Source organism: Sebastes fasciatus, chromosome 16 (assembly GCF_043250625.1).
Source record: "Sebastes fasciatus isolate fSebFas1 chromosome 16, fSebFas1.pri, whole genome shotgun sequence".
Classification (NCBI taxonomy): domain Eukaryota; kingdom Metazoa; phylum Chordata; class Actinopteri; order Perciformes; family Sebastidae; genus Sebastes; species Sebastes fasciatus.
This window is the reverse complement of record NC_133810.1, coordinates 1,598,141-1,623,945: the sequence shown is the minus strand read 5'-3', so window position 1 is coordinate 1,623,945 and position 25,805 is coordinate 1,598,141. Positions and strand designations below refer to the sequence as shown.

Genomic DNA, 25,805 nt, shown 5'->3' with positions numbered 1-25,805 from the left:
AGAGTAGTAATAGGTAATGTAATCTCTGCCCTATTATTTCCCAATACCCCTGTCCATGTGATCGTGTCTTACATAGTTTAAACTTAGTACACAAGTAAGTAAACTTTATTTCTATTGTGCCCCTCAACAGCTGATTAGACTGTTGTCAGGCCATTAAATAGGCGTTATCAGTGGCTATAAGCCCCATAGATGTGAGCCAATAGATGCCTACTACACTAGGTCGACCATATTTTCAACCCCAAAAACGGGGACACTTAAGTGAACCGCATGTTCATGAACGCACACATCCACGCACGCGCACGCGCTAATATGCACGCACTATAGGTGTTTTCATCAGGATGGCTAACTTGGCGCACCTGTGGCGCATTTGAAAACGGAGTGGGATCAGAAAGAAGGTATTATTATAGGTGGCTGCATTACAGGCTGTTACTGTCGTGTGGTGAGTTTTCTATATGACCCCAAACGCAGAGTAACCAGCAGGAACGGAAGTTCTTTAAACAAAAGCGAGCTTTAATTCAGCTGACAAAATCCAGAAATCACAAAACAAGGAGGGGAACAAAGTACAAATGAAAACACACCAAAACCAAACTGAGAACAAAAACAAAACTACAAACCAGAGGGTGCGAGAGTCACGGGCAGGAGGAACACTAGGAACACTAGGAACACTAGGAACACGGAGGACAAGGGACTGGGAAGACAAGTACGAACCAACAAGGACAGAGGGGAAACACACAGGCTTAAATAACAGACAAGATTACACACAGGTGAAACAAATCAGGGCGGGGCAGACAATCAACCAAAAGGCGGGAAAACAGACAAAGGAAGGAAGTAAACCCAGACAAGACACAGGAGGAGTGAATCACCAAAATAAAACAGGAAACACCGGAAATACATACAAATAAACCACATCCAAAACCACAACATTTCACAACAACAAGCTGGCACAGCCAGAACACAACATAGCCCCCCCCTCAAGGGACGGATCCCAGACGTTCCACAACCAGAACCGGGTGGGCGGAGGGGGGCCCGGAGGAGGGACTCCAGGAACCCTGGGCACCGACCATCTCAGGCGGACGGCCCGAGGGCAAAACCGGGACAGAGCCTGGGAACTCGGGCGGACGGCCCGAGGGCAGGGCAGAGTCCGAACCGAGAAACTCCGGCAGACAACCCGGGGGCAAGGCAGAGTCAGATCCGGGAAACTCAGGCGGACGGCCCGGGGACAGAACCGGGACAGAGTCTGGGAACTCGGGCGGACGGCCCGGAGGCAGGGCAGAGTCCGAACCGAGAAACTCCGGCAGATGACCCGGGGGCAAGGCAGAGCCAGAGCCGGGAAACTCGGGCGGACGGCCCGGGGGCAAGGCAGAGCCAGAGCCGGGGAACCCGGGGTCCCGGAACCGCGGCCCAGCAGTCACAGGAACAAGGTTTTTGGGCTGAAACCCAGGCGAAACAGGAGGTGACGGTTGCGACCCAACCGGCGAACCAGACGGAACAGCAGGTGGCGGTTGCGGACCAACCGGCGAATCAGCCGGTGGCGGTTGCGGACCAACCGGCGAATCAGACGGTGGAGGTTGCGACCCAACCGGAACAGCAGGTGACGGTTGCGGCCCAACCGGAACAGCAGGTGACGGTTGCGGCCCAACCGGAACAGCAGGTGACGGTTGCGGCCCAACCGGAACAGCAGGTGGAGGTTGCGACCCAACCGGAAAAGCAAGTGGAGGTTGCGGCCCAACCGGAAAAACAGGTGAAGGTTGCGGCCCAACCGGAACAGCAGATGGCGATTGCGGGCCAACCGGTAAAGCAGGTGGCGGTTGCGACCCAACCGGAACAGCAGGTGGAGGTTGCGACCCAACCGGAACAGCAGGTGACGGTTGCGACCCAACCGGAACAGCAGGTGACGGTTGCGACCCAACCGGAACAGCAGGTGACGGTTGCGACCCAACCGGAACAGCAGGTGACGGTTGCGACCCAACCGGAACAGCAGGTGGCGGTTGAGACCCAACCGGAACAGCAGGTGGCGATTGCGGCCCAACCGGAGCAGCAGGTGGCGGTTGCGGCCCAACCGAAACGGAGGTCGACCCGACCCCCGACAGGAGACGTGGAACGGAGGTCGACCTGACCCCCGACAGGAGACGTGGAGCGGAGGTCAGCCGGACCCCCGACAGGACACTTGGAACAGTAGTCGGCCGGACCACCGACAGGACCCTTGGAACAGGAGTCGACCGTACTGCCGACAGGCGACAAGGAGCGGAGGTCGACCGGACCCCCGACAACACACCTGGAACGGGAGTCGGCCGGGCCCCCGACAGGACACTTGGAACAGAAGTCGGCCGGACCACCGACAGGACCCTTGGAACAGGAGTCGACCGTACCGCCGACAGGCGACATGGAGCGGAGGTCGACCGGACCCCCGACAACACACCTGGAACGGGAGTCGGCCGGGCCCCCGACAGGACACTTGGAACAGAAGTCGGCCGGACCACCGACAGGATACTTGGAACAGAAGTCGGCCGGACCACCGACAGGATACTTGGAACAGAAGTCGGCCGGACCACCGACAGGATACTTGGAACAGGAGTCGACCGGACCGCCGACAGAAGACGTGGAGCGGAGGTCGACCGGACCGCCGACAGGACACATGGAACAGAAGTCGACCGGACCACCGACAGGACACGTGGAACAGGAGTCGGCCGGACCGCCGACAGGACACGTGGAACCGGAGTCAGCCGGACCGCCGACAGGACACGTGGAACAGGAGTCGACCGGACCGCCGACAGGACACGTGGAACAGGAGTCGACCGGACCGCCGACAGGACACGTGGAACAGGAGTCGACCGGACCGCCGACAGGACACGTGGAACAGGAGTCGACCGGACCGCCGACAGGACACGTGGAACAGGAGTCGACCGGACCGCCGACAGGACACGTGGAGCAGGAGTCGGCCGGACCGCCGACAGGACACGTGGAGCAGGAGTCGGCCGGACCTCCGACAGGACGCTTGGAGCAGAGGTCTGCCGGACCTCCGACAGGACGCTTGGAGCAGAGGTCTGCCGGACCTCCGACAGGACGCTTGGAGCAGAGGTCTGCCGGACCTCCGACAGGACGCTTGGAGCAGAGGTCTGCCGGACCTCCGACAGGACGCTTGGAGCAGAGGTCTGCCGGACCTCCGACAGGACGCTTGGAGCAGAGGTCTGCCGGACCTCCGACAGGACGCTTGGAGCAGAGGTCGACCTGACCTCCGACAGGAAACTTGGAGCAGAGGTCAGCCGGACCTCCGACACAGGAGTAGACTTGGATTTGGATGGAACACTGAGCAACTTAGGAGAACGCCGCCTCTGGGACCCATGCTTCCTTCTGTGAGATCTCACCCCTAGCATGACCTCTGGCTCGAAGCTAGTGTCCTGGATGCCAGCATGGCGAGGAGCAGACTGGAAACTCCGTGGGCCTCCCAGGGCAAGGCGGGTTCCCAAGAACCGATCCGGGGCTGATGCTAGCCTAGAGCTAGCTGACTGCTGGGGCATGGGCCGGAAGCTCAGGAAGCCAACAGGCCGGGGCTGAGGCTGATGCTCGGGCCGAATCCGGATGCCCAAATGGGCATAAAAGCTCTCTGCTGGGGTCATTATTTAGGGTTGGTTCGTTCTGTCGTGTGGTGAGTTTTCTATATGACACCAAACGCAGAGTAACCAGCAGGAACGGAAGTTCTTTAAACAAAAGCGAGCTTTAATTCAGCTGACAAAATCCAGAAATCACAAAACAAGGAGGGGAACAAAGTACAAATGAAAACACACCAAAACCAAACTGAGAACAAAAACAAAACTACAAACCAGAGGGTGCGAGAGTCACGGGCAGGAGGAACACTAGGAACACTAGGAACACTAGGAACACGGAGGACAAGGGACTGGGAAGACAAGTACGAACCAACAAGGACAGAGGGGAAACACACAGGCTTAAATAACAGACAAGATTACACACAGGTGAAACAAATCAGGGCGGGGCAGACAATCAACCAAAAGGCGGGAAAACAGACAAAGGAAGGAAGTAAACCCAGACAAGACACAGGAGGAGTGAATCACCAAAATAAAACAGGAAACACCGGAAATACATACAAATAAACCACATCCAAAACCACAACAGTTCACAACAACAAGCTGGCACAGCCAGAACACAACAGTTACAATCATGACTCATCACATTCACTACTTTCACCCCCTTTAATCACAGGACTATCCCCGTCATGACGCACTGACAGTTTGGGAGTCCTGTAGAGAGTTTCCCTCAGAGGAAATGTATTGTTGTCTGGGCCTTCGTACGTTATTTTTCAACTTGTTTTGTCTCAGGCTAAAATTAAAATTGTGGAGCTCAGAGGACAGTTTGTCCAGGAGACACCGGTTGTCCACTGGTGGAGACACCGGTGGAGACACCGGGTGAAAGACAGAACGGACAATCCCTGAGGGAGTTATAAGCGTAGCGAAATGCCTCTTGATTCGCAGAGGGAACTGTGTAGAATAATTAATCAAAACGACACGTTTGATGTGCACATAAGTACGGAGGGTTCTGTGGTTCAAAACTACACTATAAGTAACCAGCGGATATCTGTTGTGTCCATGTGTAATGTTGGCTTGACCGCGCGCAAAACCACTCTCTACAGAGACTGCAGTGGTGCGCTGTGCTGGCTCTCTATATACTTATCTCATGCACACACATTAATTAATGAGTCGGACATGATAAACATCTATGTCAGTATAATATTATTATTTTAATTGTGGTGAAAACCGGGACAATCTGTTAGTGACTGTTGAAAACCGGGACATTTGAGTGTTTTACAGATATGTGTCAGGACTCGGGACACGTCAGCTTGAAACCGGGACTGTCCCGGAAAAACCGGGACGTCTGGTAACCGTATACTACACCCACTAGTAGGTTTTATCATCTATTCACATGATAGATCACCGAAAGAAGGTATAAAAGAACACAACGGCGACCTCTAGCGACCGTAAAAGACAAAGCTCCTATCTGCGTCCCCAACACACCTCAGCTGGCCCCTTTCGACGTGAAGGAGTAGCGTCTCTACTCCGATCTCTAAGGCTGAGCCCAGCCACCCTACAAAGGATGCTCATTTCGGCCGCCTGTGTCCGCCATCTCATTCTTTCGGTCATTACCAAAAGCTCATGAACATAAGTGAGGGTTGGAACGTAGATGGACCGGGAAATCGAGAGCTTTGCCTTATAGCTCAGCTCCCTCTTCACCACAACGGTCCGGTACAGCGCCCGCATAACTGCAGACGCTGCACCGAACCGCCTGACCCGCTCCATTTTACCCTCACTCGTGAACAAGACCCCGAGATACTTGAACTCCCTCAGACTTGGAGGTACTGATTCTCATCCCGACTGCTTCACACTCGGCTGCAAACCGCCCCAGTGCGTGCTGAAGGTCACGGTTTGATGAAGCCAACAGACAGGCCCGCCGTTAGGCGGGGGCAAAGGGTACAGCTGTCCCCGGGCCCAAGGCCAGGGGGGGGACCAATGCAAAGGTTTATGGTTGACCCTTAAATGGGATCAAGAACAACACTTTACTTACTGAGTTATATCACTGACAGTACAAGTTAAATGTATTTTCAGGATAAATAAATGTATTGGTATCATTAGAACACCTTTCAACTTATCATTTCATACCCCCACCCCCCACTGTTATTGTGAAAATGCGGTTGAAACAGGATCCGGAAAGCGGCGAGGTCCGCGCATGGGTCCGCACATGGGTCCGCGCAGCGCACGGAGGAAATGCGCCAGGAGAGTTGCAACGGTGATCCTTCCACACCGGGCGTCATTCACCCGCCGAGTTGAATCTTCCGGGCAGACTGAGTGGCCAACCGACCCCTACCGTGGAGGAACACCGGAGCCTGATCCGTGTCCTAACAGCTGATCAATGAGTGATGACGCGACCTCCAGAGGGTCGGACTCATACACGGATTCAGATGTCCCAAACCATAAATATAAATAAGAAATAATGGAACTTCCTGCTGTATATGATAAAGTATGATGATAGTGAAGCTGAAAATGAAGACAGTAGTTTAATTTAAAATCAATACACGGGCTGGATAAGACCTGTGACCCTTAAAGTAACCGTGTTTATTTCCATTGAATAAGAGTGCATTTATACATTAACCATCATTGTTGCATTGATAAACCTTACAGTGAGGGTATCAATAAATAAATACATAAAACGACACGGTCGTAGGCCTTCTCCAAGTCTACAAAACACATGTAGACTGGATGAGCAAACTCCCATGACCCATCCATGAGCCCCGCAAGGGTAAAGAGCTGGTCCACTGTTCCCCGGCCAGGACGGAATCCACATTACTCCTCCTGGATCTGAGGTTCGACAATCGGTTGGAGCTTCTTTTCCAGCATCCTAGAATGAACTTTCTCGGGGAGGCTGAGCAGTGTGATACCAGATAATCTGAGCACACCCTCCAACCGCCTTTTTAAAAATGGGAACCACCACCCCAGTCTGTCATTCCACAGGTACTGACCCCGAACTCTACACGACACTGAAGAGGCAAGTCAACCAAGACAGTTCAACAATCTCATCTACCCATGGTGCCTTACCGCTGAGGAGCTTTTTGACTACCTCAGCGACCTCTTCCAAGGATATGGACAAGCCTTCCCCCGAGTCTTCAATCTCGGTGTCTACGTCCTCTACGGAGGACGTGTTGGTCGGGTTCAGGAGTTCTTCAAAATGGTCAAACACCAAGTACACTTAAGAACCACCCTATGCTTGAACATGGTGTTCGTTATGGCCAATCCATGACTACCACAGAAGTTCAACAACAAAGATCAGGCAGGCCATTCCTCCCAATCACCCCACTCCGGGTTTCTCCATCTTTGCCCATGTGTCTGTTGAAGTTCCCAAGCAGACCTATACTTTCTTTTCTGATTGTTAGGAGCTTGTCTTGTCTGAGTCTGTGTTTCAGTCTTGTGCTGTTTTATTCTGTAATGTTATGTTATATTATTATGTGTGTGTGTGTTTTTGTCTCGTCCTGTTTATTCTCACAATGTCACATTTTCAGTGTGTTTGTGAACCCCAGGAATAATAGCTGCTGCAATGCTGTAGCTAATGGGGATGTTAATAAACTAAATAAATAAAATGACCCTGCCAATCACAACATGCAGAAATTTAAAAAAAGACATACACAAACTGCTCTTTCTGTGATCAATATTTACAATCACTTTTGTTCTCAAACCAAGAAACTCTGGCAAAACATATATAGATAGATAGATAGATAAATAGATAGATAGATAGATAGATAGATAGATGGATATATAGATAGATAGATGGATATATGGATAGATAGATATGTAAGGCAGTAGCCTAAATCAGCCACCAGGTGTCGCTGGTGCGCTGTAATTCCCATCCCGAATTGCGCAATAGACATGGTTGTCCCTTACAGGACACCGTAGTTCAAAGTTACGTGGGGACGCCATCTTTTTCCTGTTTACTTGTCTTTATTGCTTCGTAAGGTGAGCATGGCGGCCAGCATCGTAGGACAATACATTAATTAAAAACATCCTTCCTGTTCATCTTTTTCTACTAAATTTATAATTAAGATGTTGCCTTTCACTTATTAGTATTATAGATATGTTTTATATGTAAATAGTGGCCGTAATGTTGGCATGTTACCGTGCAGAGCAGAGCAGCCGCTCTAATACAGGCGGGAGAATTAGCCTGTTGACTTATTGTTTGCTAAATGTCTTGTTGTTGTTTCATTTAAATTATTTTTACATTAGATTTTACGTTAAGAGTGCCTTATATCATTTTATGTGTTGTAATTTACTTCCATGTTAGTGTTTAGTGTTTATTTTTGTAATAGAATATATTTTCTCATGGAGTTTATACTTTTCTTTATTGCTTCGTAAGGTTGTGGACGAACAAGTGAGATGACAGCAGATGTTGTGGACAAATAAAGTCTTCCCAGTCTCAACCACAATCAAAAAGACTGTGCCGGTGTTTCCCTTAATCTGCACCACACCCCATAACACAACTATAAAACACAACGCAGAGTCCCAGGGTGTGCAGAGAGGCTCCAGCACGTGGGTTACAGATAGATAGATGGATATATAGATAGATGGATAGATATATAGATAGATGGATATATATATAGATAGATAGATGGATATATAGATAGATGGATAGATAGATAGATGGATAGATAGATAGATGGATGGATATATAGATAGATGGATAGATATATAGATAGATGGATATATATATAGATAGATAGATGGATATATAGATAGATGGATAGATAGATAGATGGATAGATAGATAGATGGATAGATATATAGATAGATGGATATATATATAGATAGATAGATGGATAGATAGATAGATGGATAGATAGATAGATAGATGGATGGATGGATGGATGGATGGATGGATGGATATATAGATAGATGGATAATAGATAGATGGATAGATAGATAGATAGATGGATATATATATAGATAGATAGATGGATATATAGATAGATGGATAGATAGATAGATAGATGGATATATATATAGATAGATAGATGGATATATAGATAGATGGATAGACAGATAGATGGATAGATAGATAGATAGATAGATGGATAGATGCATAGATAGATAGATGGATGGATGGATGGATGGATGGATAGATAGATGGATATATAGATAGATGGATATATAGATAGATGGATATATAGATAGATATATAGATAGATGGATAGATGGATAGATAGATAGATAGATAGATAGATAGATAGATAGATAGTGATTTTATTAATCCCAAGGGAAATTCAAGTTCCCAGCATCACAGTTCCATAGTGCAAAAACATGTTAAAAAAGTTAGTAGTGCAAAGTACAAAGAACAAAAAAAATATACCAGATATAAAAATACAAGATGAAGAAGAAAAACTGTTAAAACTGCATATAGTGCAGAGTAACAGCTCTGATACACGACTATTAAAAAAAGTGAATATAGTGCAGAAGAGACTGTTAAAAGTGAGTATAGTGCATTATTATCTGTCCTGCAGACCGTCCTCCTTTGTCCCCCCCCCCCCTAGAGAGGTGTTGTACAGTTTGATGACTCGGGGGACAAAGGATTTCCTGAGTCTGTCTGTGGAGCACTTGGGGAGCAGCAGCCTGCCGCTAAACGAGCTCCTCTGTTTGGTGATGACGGCGTGCAGAGGATGGCTGGCGTTGTCCAGGGGCATATTAAGAACATATACATTAAGAACATATACAGTATATACAGAATAAGATATATTTTTGTGTGAGAAGGTGTCGTATGAATTATCTATTTAAAAGTCTGATGGTCTGGGGGAAAAACCTGTTCCTCCGTCTGCTGGTGTGAGTCCTCCTGGGGGGGGTCCTGTATGTTCTACCAGAGGGCAGGAGGGACAACAGGCTGTTGTGGGGGGGGAAGGGGATGTTGACCCTGATGACCCTCAGGGACTTCCTGAGGCACCGCTGGGTGTACAGCTCCTGCAGGTCGGTGATGTGTTGGGACGAGCGCACCACCCTTCCCAGGGCCTTACGGTCCACGTTGGTGCAGCTGCCGTACCAGGTGGTGAAGCAGCCTGTCAGGAGGCACTCTATGGTGCCCTGGTAGAAGTCCCTGAGGATTTGTAGTTTCAGTCTGAAAGTCTTGAGTCGCCTCAGAGCGTCCAGTCTCTGCTGGGCTTTCCTGACTACAGCGGTGGTGTGGGTGGCCCATGTCAAGTCTTTATGGATGTTGACACCCAGGTATTTAAAGGTGTCCACCCTCTCCATCGCTGTGCCGTTGATGGTGACTCCTGTAATCCACGATGACCTCCTTGGTCTTTGAGATGTTCAGGGAGAGGTGGTTGTTCTGACACCGCTGTTCCAATGTGGTCACCTCCTCCCTGTAAGCCGTCTCGTTGCCATGGGAGATCAACCCCACAACTGCTGTGTCGTCCGCAAACTTCACGATGGTGTTTGAAGCTCTTGTTGCCACACAGTGGTGGGTGTAGAGGGAGTACAGGAGGGGGCTGAGAACACAGCCCTGTGGTGCTCCTGTGCTTAGAGTCAGTGAAGTGGAGGTGAGGTTGTCCATTCTCACCACCTGGGGGCGCTCCGTCAGAAAGTCCAGGATCCAGTCACACAGTGGTGTGTTCAGGCCCAGATCCTTAAAGGGACTGTTTGTAACTTTTTAAGGGTATAAATGTAGCGGGTCGGCACACATGCGCGTTTCGCATATGAGCCTCGTCTCCGCTGCCTGCTCTCCTTCACACAGACAGCGTGCGCGTCCTCGCTGTCTCGCTCCACCTCTAGACGTGCATGCTGCTCACTCCACACTGCAGAAGAGTTAGTTTAGCTCTGAGAATATCTAGTGAATGTTCAGTGGACGTTTGTGCAGAAATAACTGCTGCAGCTCCTCCAGACCAACAGAGGTTTCCCGTGTCTTGTGAAGTGACGGGACTCCTCAACGTGTTACGTTATCGTCTCGTTACCGACCGGGTGCCGGTGTCTTCGGCTGCCGGCTTCGGTCGGGAGGCGATAACGTAACTCGTTGAGGAGCCCCGCTGCTGAAGCCTGCGCTGAGCAGGAAAAGCCAACACTAGGATCAGCATTGATTCATGGAGAGACCTTGGTCTGGTCAGCTAACATTACTGCCAAGCAGCTGAAATATAGAGTGATATTGTGCTTTTAGCTGACGTGTGTCTCCTCACTGTTTTGAGCGATGCTCGTTCATGTCTATTTAGAGCGAGCAAGCGCGAGCTCGACGCTGACTTTCGTTGATTTCAAGGCCACAGGTGTCGCTGTTAAGCAGCATTTCTGAATCTTACAAATAGTCCCTTTAAGCTTACTGACGAGCCTGGAGGGCACTATGGTGTTGAACGCTGAGCTGTAATCCACGAACAGCATCCTCACATAGGTGTCCCTTCCTTCCAGGTGGGAGAGGGCGGTGTGTAGCATCCAATAGTACGTTCAATATAATATATCCGCATGTTCAGATTTTTCATTACAATTCTGCAAAACTATTTTAAATTAAAAATATATATTAAGACTACATCTTCTGCAAAAAACAAAAAGGCTAGTAAAAAAGTGAGTTTGTACTCCATTTTAATGTTTTTATTTAAATTACTATTATTTATTTATTTATAATAACCCCTGGTAGGTTTTGTGTTTTATGTTACTTTTTTTTAAATTTAATTTTATGTTTGTAGTTATCCCCTAATTTCCCCTATATGTATCGTTTACCTGTATCGGGTTAATTGATCTTTGTATTGTTCACAAATTTAAAATAAAGTCTATTTAAAAAAATAAATTATATATATACAAATACTTCTTCTTCTATCTTTCCTATCCAATTGTGCCTTGTATGTTAAGAGGCTTTATTGAGTTTAGGTTACTATGCCTTAATGTTTCTCCTTTGTTATTGGAAAAATAAATAAATAAATAAAATAATACTTTTCCCCAGATTCTAACTACTCACTTGTAATAATAATAATAATAATAATAATAATAATAATGATAATAGTAATAATAATTTAAAAATATTTAGTATTTCCATTTTCTGCTACTTTCTACTTCTACTCCACTACATCTCAGAGGTAAATATTGTACTTTTTACTTCACTATATTTGTCCGACAGCTTTATTTACTTTTCAGATTACAGTTTTAGTCGCAGCTCCATCAGTTTAGCAACCAGTCTGGTGAAGATTATGGTGTTGAAACTAATTGGGTTAAAAATCTGGCTACAAGTCCATCAATTCTACTGTCTTTTTTATTAAACATTACAGCTGCATTCATTGATTTTTCTTGTCCACATGGGGGCAGCAAACCAATCTGAAAAAAAAACTACAATGAGCCGCTCTCATGGCTTCACCAAATAAATCCAATTAATCGCATGAAAAAACGTTTCAGCCCTGTATTCACTCATGACTATAGTTGTGTTCTAACTATATAGTATTATTTGTTTAGGCTGAATCAAATTACAATTTAAAAAGATTAAGTAGACCAAGTTTATTAATAGAACAAACCTTTGTAGTGTTTATAACATCCATTTACTAGCACATCTCACTGGCAGTTATACAGTGTATGAAAATACAGAGGCAAAAAGTGAGTATTGATTATTATTATTAGCAGTATGTCAAACTAGCTGATAATCCATTATGTGCAACTCAAGACTAAATGGACAGAAAACATGTGATATGAGGACCACCAGTAAAGCAAAAAGCTTTGGATGCATATTATCTAATATTGTACTATTATACCACAGCCACATTTTAGGATAATATTTAAAACAGTGAAATGACAACTTGAGCAGCTTTTCTTGGTTGTCAGAATGATAATTTTGACATGCCTCTATAGGTGGATTTAAGAAATACTGGCAAAACTACAGTTGAACATGCTAAATAGTCTGCATCTGAATAAAAAAAAGGATGTTTTCTTTACGAGTTTTGAATTTGTTCTCGGCAATGCTGCATATGCTGAGTTATGAAAGTCAGTCAGATGAAAGCATGAGTTTAAAAAACATATAGAGTTCATTCCATGTCTGCTAAGGGGAGACTTCAGCCTTGGCTGTGAAGATTTATATATATATATATATATATATATATATATACACACACTACATTTACAGGAAAATACAAAGCTCAACTCATTTCATGAAGTCTAAGGTGAGACCTTGGCCTTGGCCGGGGCGACTGAGAGTTTCAGTCGACAACATAGATGGTACACAAGGACAGGTCTGATGTTCTGATCTCTTATGCCATAAATGAGAGAACTCAGACATCTGGGGAAGATGAAAATAAGCACATAAAAAACAATGTGGATGCGCACAAACACGATCCTCGTAACAATGTTTGACATGGCTACAAGGAAAGAGAGGTGTATAGTTGACAAGAGACTGAGGCCCAGCTGCACCAGATGCAGCAGCAGAGTATTACGAGCCTTCTGGGCTGAAGCTTTGTTTGTGGAGGCTGACCTGGCTGCTATCATCACACCTATATAGGAAGAAATGACTGCTAAACCAGCTGATACAAACAGAGAATAAGTGTAGGCTTTATCATAAAGACCAGAAATTGGGCCAAAAAGTATGTTTACTTTGGCACAATACTTTTCCATCTGCAGGCTCTCCAGGTTGTCAAATGGAAAATCTAACAGTAAAATAACTTGTGTGAGGACATGTAGTGAACTGAAGGACCAAACCACAGTGATAGCCACTGCTGTGTTTCTCATGGTGATGATGGTAGCGTGCCTCAGTGGGTAGCACACAGCCACATATCTCTCCAGAGACATCAGCACCAGTGTGAGAGGGGAGATTACTATTGTGAGATCGGCCAACATGACGAGAACGCCACATACAGGATATGTCAGTTTTGCTCTACAAGCAGCCAGGAGGTACAGTAACTGACTCACTGCCATCTGTACAGTGTCTGCAAAAAGGAGGTTAAACAGAAGAATGTAACGGGAGGTCTCACGAAACACCAATTTACTCCTCAAGGTGAATAACATGACCCCATTAATGAAGAGAAACACACAGCATGGTACTGTAGTCAGAGTGGAAAATAACACTCTTTCCAGTAAGCCTTGATACTGCTGTCCAGCAGTGATGTTGGTCTGAGATTGAGTTGCGTGTGACATTTCAGAGAAGCATTTAAGACATGAGAAATTTATCCTGTTGATGTCATTGTAATAATATTAATAACAAGTGTATTTAGTATAGGACCTTTCATAGAACACAATTCACAAAGTGCTTTACAAGAACAAAAATGAATTAAAAACAGTAAAACCATCAAACAATAAAATTGTAATAAATAAATCTCTTCCTGTTTGTATTGTGAGAACAATGAAAATCCAACATCCTTTAAGCACAGATGCCCGTTGAGTCACATCATCCAGGTCTGTGCTTGTTTCCATGCAAGCAGAACTGGTCTGCAGGTGTTACCTGCCCTCAAACTGTGTATATCAGCTTTGCCCTGCCCTAAACCATGTTCACGTGACCCCATCACATGTCAGCATGGTTAACAGAGTAGTAATAGGTAATGTAATCTCTGCCCTATTATTCCCCAATACCCCTGTCCATGTGATCGTGTCTTACATAGTTTAAACTTAGTATACAAGTAAGTAAACTTTATTTCTATCGTGCCCCTCAACAGCTGATTAGACTGTTGTCAGGCCATTAAATAGGCGTTATCAGTGGCTATAAGCCCCATAGATGTGGGCCAATAGATGCCTACTACACTAGGTCGACCATATTTTCAAACCCCCAAAACGGGGACACTTAAGTGAACCGCACATCCACGCGCTAATATGCACACACCATAGGCGTTTTCATCAGGATGGCTAACTTGGCGCACCTGTGGCGCATTTGAAAACGGAGTGGGATCAGAAAGAAGGTATTATTATAGGTGGCTGCATTACAGGCTGTTACAATCATGACTTATCACATTCACTACTTTCACCCCCTTTAATCACAGGACTATCCCCGTCATGACGCACTGACAGTTTGGGAGTCCTGTAGAGAGTTTCCCTCAGAGGAAATGTATTGTTGTCTGGGCCTTCGTACATTATTTTTCAACTTGTTTTGTCTCAGGCTAAAATTAAAATTGTGGAGCTCAGAGGACAGTTTGTCCAGGAGACACCGGTTGTCCACTGGTGGAGACACCGGTGGAGACACCGGGTGAAAGACAGAACGGACAATCCCTGAGGGAGTTATAAGCGTAGCGAAATGCCTCTTGATTCGCAGAGGGAACTGTGTAGAATAATTAATCAAAACGACACGTTTGATGTGCACATAAGTACGGAGGGTTCTGTGGTTCAAAACTACACTATAAGTAACCAGCGGATATCTGTTGTGTCCATGCGTAATGTTGGCTTGACCGCGCGCAAAACCACTCTCTATAGAGACTGCAGTGGTGCGCTGTGCTGGCTCTCTATATACTTATCTCATGCACACACATTAATTAATGAGTCGGACATGATAAACATCTATGTCAGTATAATATTATTATTTTAATTGTGGTGAAAACTGGGACAATCTGTTAGTGACTGTTGAAAACCGGGACATTTAAGTGTTTTACAGATATGTGTCAGGACTCGGGACACGTCAGCTTGAAACCGGGACTGTCCCGGAAAAACCGGGACGTCTGGTAACCGTATACTACACCCACTAGTAGGTTTTATCATCTATTCACATGATAGATCACCGAAAGAAGGTATAAAAGAACACAACGGCGACCTCTAGCGACCGTAAAAGACAAAGCTCCTATCTGAGTCCCCAACACACCTCAGCTGGCCCCTTTCGACGTGAAGGAGTAGCGTCTCTACTCCGATCTCTAAGGCTGAGCCCAGCCACCCTACAAAGGATGCTCATTTCGGCCGCCTGTGTCCGCCATCTCATTCTTTCGGTCACTACCAAAAGCTCATGAACATAAGTGAGGGTTGGAACGTAGATGGACCGGGAAATCGAGAGCTTTGCCTTATAGCTCAACTCCCTCTTCACCACAACGGTCCGGTACAGCGCCCGCATAACTGCAGACGCTGCACCGAACCGCCTGACCCGCTCCATTTTACCCTCACTCGTGAACAAGACCCCGAGATACTTGAACTCCCTCAGACTTGGAGGTACTGATTCTCATCCCGACTGCTTCACACTCGGCTGCAAACCGCCCCAGTGCGTGCTGAAGGTCACGGTTTGATGAAGCCAACAGACAGGCCCGCCGTTAGGCGGGGGCAAAGGGTACAGCTGTCCCCGGGCCCAAGGCCAGGGGGGGGACCAATGCAAAGGTTTATGGTTGACCCTTAAATGGGATCAAGAACAACACTTTACTTACTGAGTTATATCACTGACAGTACAAGTTAAATGTATTTTCATGATAAATAAATGTATTGGTATCATTAGAACACCTTTCAACTTATCATTTCATACCCCCACCCCCCCACTGTTATTGTGAAAATGCGGTTGAAACAGGATCCGGAAAGCGGCGAGGTCCGCGCATGGGTCCGCACATGGGTCCGCGCAGCGCACGGAGGAAATGCGCCAGGAGAGTTGCAACGGTGATCCTTCCACACCGGGCGTCATTCACCCGTCGAGTTGAATCTTCCGGGCAGACTGAGTGGCCAACCGACCCTTACCGTGGAGAAACACCGGAGCCTGATCCGTGTCCTAACAGCTGATCAATGAGTGATGACGCGACCTCCAGAGGGTCGGACTCATACACGGATTCAGATGTCCCAAACCATAAATATAAATAAGAAATAATGGAACTTCCTGCTGTATATGATAAAGTATGATGATAGTGAAGCTGAAAATGAAGACAGTAGTTTAATTTAAAATCAATACACGGGCTGGATAAGACCTGTGACCCTTAAAGTAACCGTGTTTAATTCCATTGAATAAGAGTGCATTTATACATTAACCATCATTGTTGCATTGATAAACCCTACAGTGAGGGTATCAATAAATAAATACATAAAACGACACGGTCGTAGGCCTTCTCCAAGTCTACAAAACACATGTAGACTGGATGAGCAAACTCCCATGACCCCCGCAAGGGTAAAGAGCTGGTCCACTGTTCCCCGGCCAGGACGGAATCCACATTACTCCTCCTGGACCTGAGGTTCGACAATCGGTTGGAGCCTCCTTTCCAGCATCCTAGAATGAACTTTCTCGGGGAGGATGAGCAGTGTGATACCCAGATAATCTGAGCACACCCTCCAACCGCCTTTTTAAAAATGGGAACCACCACCCCGGTCTGTCATTCCACAGGTACTGACCCCGAACTCTACACGACACTGAAGAGGCAAGTCAACCAAGACAGTTCAACAATGTCCTCAACCTTAAGCATCTCAGGGCGAATCTCATCTACCCCTGGTGCCTTACCGCTGAGGAGCTTTTTGACTACCTCAGCGACCTCTTCCAAGGATATGGACAAGCCTTCCCCCGAGTCTTCAATCTCGGTGTCTACGTCCTCTACGGAGGACGTGTTGGTCGGGTTCAGGAGTTCTTCAAAATGGTCAAACACCAAGTACACTTAAGAACCACCCTATGCTTGAACATGGTGTTCGTTATGGCCAATCCATGACTACCACAGAAGTTCAACAACAAAGATCAGGCAGGCCATTCCTCCCAATCACCCCACTCCAGGTTTCTCCATCTTTGCCCATGTGACCGTTGAAGTTCCCAAGCAGACCTATACTTTCTTTTCTGATTGTTAGGAGCTTGTCTTGTCTGAGTCTGTGTTTCAGTCTTGTGCTGTTTTATTCTGTAATGTTATGTTATATTATTCTGTGTGTGTGTGTTTTTGTCTCGTCCTGTTTATTCTCACAATGTCACATTTTCAGTGTGTTTGTGAACCCCAGGAATAATAGCTGCTGCAATGCTGTAGCTAATGGGGATGTTAATAAACTAAATAAATAAAATGACCCTGCCAATCACAACATGCAGAAATAAAAAAAAAAGACATACACAAACTGCTCTTTCTGTGATCAATATTTACAATCAGTTTTGTTCTCAAACCAAGAAACTCTGGCAAAACAAAAACGGATTTGTCATTGATTTGAGCATATTTTTTATGCTAAATGCAGTACCTGTGAGGGTTTATGGACAATATCTATAATTGTTTTCTGTTGTTAATTGATTTCAAATACTAAATATATACATACATTTACATAAGGCAGCATATTTGCTTTGATAAGAGTATTAAATACTTGACAAATCTCCCTTTAAGGTACATCTTGAACGGATAGAAAATGTACGATTAAATATTTGAATTGATTGACAGCTCTGGAGGAATTTGCCCTGGAATGATGAAAGATGCAAATACACCATACGTTTTAGGATACAATTTAAAACAGTGAAATGATAACAACTTGAGCAGCTTTCGTTGGTTGTCAGAATGATAATTTTGACATACCTCTTTAGGTGGATTTTAAGAAATACTGACAAAACTACAGTTGAACATCGTTATGCTAAGTATTCATTAGCAAAATTAGTTTTGAATTTGTTTCTTGTGAATGCTGCATATGCTGAGTTATGAAGGCCAGTCAGATGACAGCATGAGTTTAACAAACATCAAACATATAGAGTTCATTCCATGTATGCTAAGGTGAGACATATGATGATATATATATATACACACTACATTTACAAGAAAATACAAAGCTCAACTCATTTCATGAAGTCTAGGGTGAGAGCTTGGCCTTGGCCGGGGCGACTGAGAGTTTCAGTCGACAACATAGATGGTACACGAGGACAGGTCTGATGTTCTGATCTCTTATGCCATAAATGAGAGAACTCAGACATCTGGGGAAGATGAAAATAAGCACATGAAAAACAATGTGGATGCGCACAAACACTATCCTCGTAACAATGTTTGACATGGCTACAAGGAAAGAGAGGTGTATAGTTGACAAGAGACTGAGGCCCAGCTGCACCAGATGCAGCAGCAGAGTATTACGAGCCTTCTGGGCTGAAGCTTTGTTTGTGGAGGCTGACCTGGCTGCTATCATCACACCTATATAGGAAGAAATGACTGCTAAACCAGCTGATACAAACAGAGAATAAGTGTAGGCTTTATCATAAAGACCAGAAATTGGGCCAAAAAGTATGTTTACTTTGGCACAATACTTTTCCATCTGCAGGCTCTCCAGGTTGTCAAATGGAAAATCTAACAGTAAAATAACTTGTGTGAGGACATGTAGTGAACTGAAGGACCAAACCACAGTGATAGCCACTGCTGTGTTTCTCATGGTGATGATGGTAGCGTGCCTCAGTGGGTAGCACACAGCCACATATCTCTCCAGAGACATCACCACCAGTGTGAGAGGGGAGATTACTACTGTGAGATCGGCCAACATGACGAGAACGCCACATACAGGATATGTCAGTTTTACTCTACAAGCAGACAGGAGGTACAGTAACTGACTCAGTGCCAGCAGCACAGTATCTGCAAAAAGGAGGTTAAACAGAAGAATGTAACGGGAGGTCTCACGAAACACCAATTTACTCCTCAAGGTGAATAACATGACCCCATTAATGAAGAGAAACACACAGCATGGTACTGTAGTCAGAGTGGAAAATAACACTCTTTCCACTAACCCCCGCCCAGCAGTGATGTTGGTCTGAGATTGAGTTGCGTGTGACATTTCAGAGAAGCATTTAAGACATGAGAAATTTATCCTGTTGATGTCATTGTAATAATATTAATAACAAGTGTATTTAGTATAGGACCTTTCATAGAACACAATTCACAAAGTGCTTTACAAGAACAAAAATGAATTAAAAACAGTAAAACCATCAAACAATAAACAAATTGTAATAAATAAATCTTTTCCTGTTTGTATTGTGAGAACAATGAAAATCCAACATCCTTTAAGCACAGATGCCCGTTGAGTCACATCATCCAGGTCTGTGCTTGTTTCCATGCAAGCAGAACTGGTCTGCAGGTGTTACCTGCCCTCAAACTGTGTATATCAGCTTTGCCCTGCCCTAAACCATGTTCACGTGACCCCATCACATGTCAGCATGGTTAACAGAGTAGTAATAGGTAATGTAATCTCTGCCCTATTATTCCCCAATACCCCTGTCCATGTGATCGTGTTTTACATAGTTTAAACGTAGTACACAAGTAAGTAAACTTTATAAACCAGAGTTACAAGGTGCTTCACACCAATACAATACAACAAGAATTTTAGCGAATTACCAAACATAAAGACTGAAAAGGTGGGTTTTTAAAAGCTTTTTCAAATATGGCATCAATAAGCTGAACTAAAACAGTACAAGCTTAATCCGCCTTTATCTTTAGCCTCAACCTTGAGACACTTCCAACATTTGATCGTCAGCTCCCAGCGGTCTTCAGCTAAAAGATCTGAAATGTATGTGGAGCCCGACCACCGTTTTCATACTGTATAATCACCTGAAACTAAGAATCGTGTTATATCTACATAAAGGACGGGTCCTCATCACGGAGTAATGAGTAATGAAGTTGCACCATTGGTCGAAGTGAATGATAACGTTATCTCTATCTCTAAGGCTGAGCCCAGCCACCCCACGAAGAAAACTAAGACAAGAGACAACCCTGGCGGAGGCCAACACCCCCTGGAAACATGTTTAACTTTGTGCCGAGTATACGGACACAGCTCTCACTTTGGTTATACAAGGACCGAATAGCTCGTAACAACGACCCCGGAACTTTGCCAGAACTTCTTTGAGGTCAACCCAAAGTCCTTCTCGATGGTCTCCCCGGAATTCCTCCCACACCTGGGTTTTTGCTTTGACGGCCGCCGCAGCTGCAGCCCTTCTGGTCAACCGGTATCCATCAGCTGTTTCCGGGGACCCCGGGCCTTCTTCGGCTTGACGGCCCCCTTCGCTGCTGGTGTCCACCGGCGGGTTCTTAGGTTGCCGCCCCGACAGGCGCCGATGACCTTCTGACCACAACTCCTAGCAGCCTCTTCCACAATGGAGGCTCTGAGCATGGCCCACTCGGATTCCATGTCCCCAGCCTCCACCGGGATGCACGAGAAGCTCTTCCGGAGGAACCTATGCTCGAACATGGTGTTCGTCATGGCCAATCCATGACTAGCACAGAAGTCCAACAACAAAGCACCACTTGGGTTCAGATCAGGAAGGCCGTTCCTTCCAATTACACCGCCCCACCCCCCACCCCTCTGGTTCTCTGGGGAGAACTCCTTCACAGCGGTGCTCAGCCGGGGGCTTGTGAGCATCCCCACACTCGCCCGGCGCCTCTCACCCTGGGCAACTCCGAAAAAGGCGAAAGTCCAGCCCCTCTCCAGGAGTGTGGTTCCAGAACCAGAGCTATGCATGGAGGTAAGCCCAACTATATCTAGCTGGTATCGCTCCACCTCCCACACCAGCTCCGGTTCCTTCCCCGCCAGAGAGGTGACATTTCACGTACCCAGAGCCAGTCTGCAATGCCAAGGATCAGCACGCCTAGATCCCCGCCTTTAACTGCCGCCCGGCTCACACTGCACCCGACCCCGATGCCTATCCCTGCGGGTGGTGGGCCCAAAGGGTGGACATTAGAATCAGTTTGTAAATTATATATAGGCTATTGAAAGAAAGTCTGGATGTTTCCTCATAAATATCTAATCGTGAATAAGGTTAAAGAAGTGTCCTTAGACATTATTCATAAATATTACCCTACCAATCACAACATGCAGAAATTTAAAAAAGACATATACAAACTGCTCTTTCTGTGATGAATATTCAGAATCAGTTTTGTTCTCACACCAAGAAACTCTTTAAAGTCTTTAAGGATATGATCAATGACAAAAACGGATTTGTCACTGATCATATCTTTAATTTTTTACATTATTATGGGAAAATGTGGTATTTGGTTTTGTTTGGAAAAAAAGAAGACATATTTTCTTATAATAGCTTTGATATGTTGGCAAAAATCTTTTATTCATAAATATAAATTTAACGATAAAAAGCCATATTTTGTTGAGCAACACGTGAAACTGCTCTCTAATTTGACTAACAAAAATGCTATCAATATACTTAACATCTGTCTTTTATAATATAATGTGATATATGTGATATACCCCTGGCTCTTTTGTTATTGTTTTATTTCTTTACTGAATCTGTGTTATGTTATTTTATCTGTCTCTCTGTGTCTCTCTGTGTGTCTCTGTGCGTAGTCTGTCTGCTCCTCTCTCTCTCTCTGTTAAGACACAACTGACACTTATGTGGAATAAGTACGTAATTTAAAACCAATGATCACAAACAGCAGTGACACTCGACTATTTCTAATAAATATGGTGGATGGATTTAGAAATGTGGAATCGGAGGAATTAAAACTCCAGGAGAACAGCGGGGAGAGAGGGGAGGGAAGTCAAAGGCGTTCATGGGATGCATGTTTTATCATCTTATCAGAATCAGATCATTTATATCACATATAATATATCATTTATATCGTTTATGGTAGATTATCAGTGCGAGCACCTGGACGAGCCGACACACGGCACGGTGGAGGGGGGTGAGAACGAGGTGCTGTAATTTATCAATACAATGTTCACGTCCTTTTTGTAAAATAAAACAAATGTTCGTCGTAACTTATTTTTTGGGAACAAATATAATTAATGAAACATTATTTAAAAGTTTTCTGCATCTGCTCTTCTGATTTATAGAATATGATTTTACAGGGCAATACATTTTCAGAAGAATTAAATGTTCAGATGAAGGCTGTGATAAATAATAATCATTTAACTAGTAATAATAATGGTCCAAAATTATATAAAACGCGTAGCTTTAATTCAAAAACCTTCAAATTTTCTAAGGGGACAACCTCCAAACCCAATATCTCCTAGTATCTTTTATTCACTGTATAAATTCAGAATGTGTGTCTGTATAATATATAGGAGCATTCTGACTGGGTCACTACTCATAAAACCTGATGAACAGCTCAAACACCTCAGCTCTGTATGTATACCCGCTTGTCTGCTGTTGATTCCAGCCTGTAAACATACTATAATATATTATAGTGATACTACAAATAACACAGGAAAGCACTTTAAGTATTAACACTATGTATAAACACTACACCTTAACCCTACAATGTTCCAGTGTGAATATTATTGGAGTATTATTGGCCTACTATAGAAGATGCATAGCCCAAGTATAATAATATAGCAATAAAATTACAACTAATTATGACTGACACAGTTTAACATGCTTAAAGAAATAATGAATGAAGTCGACAGAGATTGCTGAAACCAGCCGATACACACATCAATATGTGAATAACGGGAGTACCGGCACTTATCCACTTCAAGCACTGTACGTATATGTACACTACATTTACAAGAAAATACAAAGCTCAACTCATTTCATGAAGTCTAAGGTGAGACCTTGGCCTTGGCCGGGGCGACTGAGAGTTTCAGTCGACAACATAGATGGTACACGAGGACAGGTCTGATGTTCTGATCTCTTATGCCATAAATGAGAGAACTCAGACATCTGGGGAAGATGAAAATAAGCACATAAAAAACAATCTGGGTGCGCACAAATACTATCCTCGTAACAATTCTCGAAAGAGCTATGAGGATGGGGTTGTATATGGTTGAAGAGAGACTGAGGCCCAGCTGCACCATATGCAGCAACAGAGTGTTACGAGCCTTCTGGGCTGAAGCTTTGTCTGTGGAGGCTGACCTGGCTGCTATCATCACACCTATATAGGAGGAAGTGATTGCCACACCAGCTGATACAAACAGAAAACAGGTGTACGCTTTGTCATAATGATCAGACATTGGCCCAAGAAACATGGCTATGTCGGAGCAAAAGTCATTCATCTGCAGGCTCTCCATGTCCTCAAATGGAAAATCTAACAGTAAAATAACTCGTGTGAGGATATTTAGTGAACTGAAGGACCAAACCACAATGATAGCCACTGCTGTGTTTCTGATGGTGATGATGGTAGCGTGCCTCAGTGGGTAGCACACAGCCACATATCTCTCCAGAGACATCACCACCAGTGTGAGAGGGGAGATTTCATTCGTGAGATCAGCAAGCATGGTGAGAACACCACATACAGGATATGTTAGTGTTATTCTAGATGCAGATATTAGATACAGTAACTGACTCAGTGCCAGCAGCACAGTATCTGCAAAAAGGAGGTTAAACAGAAGAATGTAACGGGAGGTCTCACGAAACACTAATTTACTCCTCAAGGTGAATAACATGATTCCATTGATGAAGAGAAACACACAGCATGGTACTGTAGTCACAGTGGAAAATAACACTCTTTCCAGTAAGCCTTGATACTGCTGTCCAGCAGTGATGTTGGTCTGAGATTGAGTTGCGTGTGACATTTCAGAGAAGCATTTAAGACATGAGAAATTTATCCTGTTGATGTCATTGTAATAATATTAATAACAAGTGTATTTAGTATAGGACCTTTCATAGAACACAATTCACAAAGTGCTTTACAAGAACAAAAATGAATTAAAAACAGTAAAACCATCAAACAATAAACAAATTGTAATAAATAAATCTCTTCCAGTTTGTATTGTGAGAACAATGAAAATCCAACATCCTTTAAGCACAGATGCCCGTTGAGTCACATCATCCAGGTCTGTGCTTGTTTCCATGTAAGCAGAACTGGTCTGCAGGTGTTACCTGCCCTCAAACTGTGTGTATCAGCTTTGCCCTGCCCTAAACCATGTTCACGTGACCCCATCACATGTCAGCATGGTTAACAGAGTAGTAATAGGTAATGTAATCTCTGCCCTATTATTTCCCAATACCCCTGTCCATGTGATCGTGTCTTACATAGTTTAAACTTAGTACACAAGTAAGTAAACTTTATTTCTATCGTGCCCCTCAACAGCTGATTAGACTGTTGTCAGGCCATTAAATAGGCGTTATCAGTGGCTATAAGCCCCATAGATGTGGGCCAATAGATGCCTACTACACTAGGTCGACCATATTTTCAAACCCCCAAAACGGGGACACTTAAGTGAACCGCACATCCACGCGCTAATATGCACACACCATAGGCGTTTTCATCAGGATGGCTAACTTGGCGCACCTGTGGCGCATTTGAAAACGGAGTGGGATCAGAAAGAAGGTATTATTATAGGTGGCTGCATTACAGGCTGTTACAATCATGACTTATCACATTCACTACTTTCACCCCCTTTAATCACAGGACTATCCCCGTCATGACGCACTGACAGTTTGGGAGTCCTGTAGAGAGTTTCCCTCAGAGGAAATGTATTGTTGTCTGGGCCTTCGTACATTATTTTTCAACTTGTTTTGTCTCAGGCTAAAATTAAAATTGTGGAGCTCAGAGGACAGTTTGTCCAGGAGACACCGGTTGTCCACTGGTGGAGACACCGGTGGAGACACCGGGTGAAAGACAGAACGGACAATCCCTGAGGGAGTTATAAGCGTAGCGAAATGCCTCTTGATTCGCAGAGGGAACTGTGTAGAATAATTAATCAAAACGACACGTTTGATGTGCACATAAGTACGGAGGGTTCTGTGGTTCAAAACTACACTATAAGTAACCAGCGGATATCTGTTGTGTCCATGCGTAATGTTGGCTTGACCGCGCGCAAAACCACTCTCTATAGAGACTGCAGTGGTGCGCTGTGCTGGCTCTCTATATACTTATCTCATGCACACACATTAATTAATGAGTCGGACATGATAAACATCTATGTCAGTATAATATTATTATTTTAATTGTGGTGAAAACTGGGACAATCTGTTAGTGACTGTTGAAAACCGGGACATTTGAGTGTTTTACAGATATGTGTCAGGACTCGGGACACGTCAGCTTGAAACCGGGACTGTCCCGGAAAAACCGGGACGTCTGGTAACCGTATACTACACCCACTAGTAGGTTTTATCATCTATTCACATGATAGATCACCGAAAGAAGGTATAAAAGAACACAACGGCGACCTCTAGCGACCGTAAAAGACAAAGCTCCTATCTGAGTCCCCAACACACCTCAGCTGGCCCCTTTCGACGTGAAGGAGTAGCGTCTCTACTCCGATCTCTAAGGCTGAGCCCAGCCACCCTACAAAGGATGCTCATTTCGGCCGCCTGTGTCCGCCATCTCATTCTTTCGGTCACTACCAAAAGCTCATGAACATAAGTGAAGGTTGGAACGTAGATGGACCGGGAAATCGAGAGCTTTGCCTTATAGCTCAACTCCCTCTTCACCACAACGGTCCGGTACAGCGCCCGCATAACTGCAGACGCTGCACCGAACCGCCTGACCCGCTCCATTTTACCCTCACTCGTGAACAAGACCCCGAGATACTTGAACTCCCTCAGACTTGGAG

At 45.0% G+C, this 25,805-nt stretch overlaps 4 protein-coding genes across 7 annotated transcripts in view; all 4 read right to left on the bottom strand.

Moving 5' to 3' along the window:
* The window catches only part of LOC141753168 (rap1 GTPase-activating protein 2-like), a 467,886-nt gene that overhangs the window by 268,225 nt on the left and 173,856 nt on the right, over nt 1–25,805 (bottom strand). The gene's annotated exons all lie outside the window — the stretch shown is intronic.
* LOC141752444 (odorant receptor 131-2-like) lies at nt 12,660–13,631 on the bottom strand. The gene has a single exon (XM_074610415.1). The coding sequence runs from the start codon at nt 13,629–13,631 to the stop codon at nt 12,660–12,662; it is 972 nt and encodes a 323-aa protein (XP_074466516.1).
* Nucleotides 18,174–19,136, bottom strand: LOC141752443 (odorant receptor 131-2-like). Its single transcript, XM_074610414.1, has one exon. The coding sequence runs from the start codon at nt 19,134–19,136 to the stop codon at nt 18,174–18,176; it is 963 nt and encodes a 320-aa protein (XP_074466515.1).
* On the bottom strand, nt 22,848–23,819 carry LOC141752442 (odorant receptor 131-2-like). Its single transcript, XM_074610413.1, has one exon. It carries the CDS (start codon nt 23,817–23,819, stop codon nt 22,848–22,850), a length of 972 nt encoding a protein of 323 aa, XP_074466514.1.

Bases quoted from the DNA above. Each gene is read 5' to 3' on its own strand.
- LOC141752444 (XM_074610415.1), bottom strand. From the start codon at position 13,631: ATGTCACACGCAACTCAATCTCAGACCAACATCACTGCTGGACAGCAG.
- LOC141752442 (XM_074610413.1), bottom strand. From the start codon at position 23,819: ATGTCACACGCAACTCAATCTCAGACCAACATCACTGCTGGACAGCAG.
- LOC141752443 (XM_074610414.1), bottom strand. From the start codon at position 19,136: ATGTCACACGCAACTCAATCTCAGACCAACATCACTGCTGGGCGGGGG.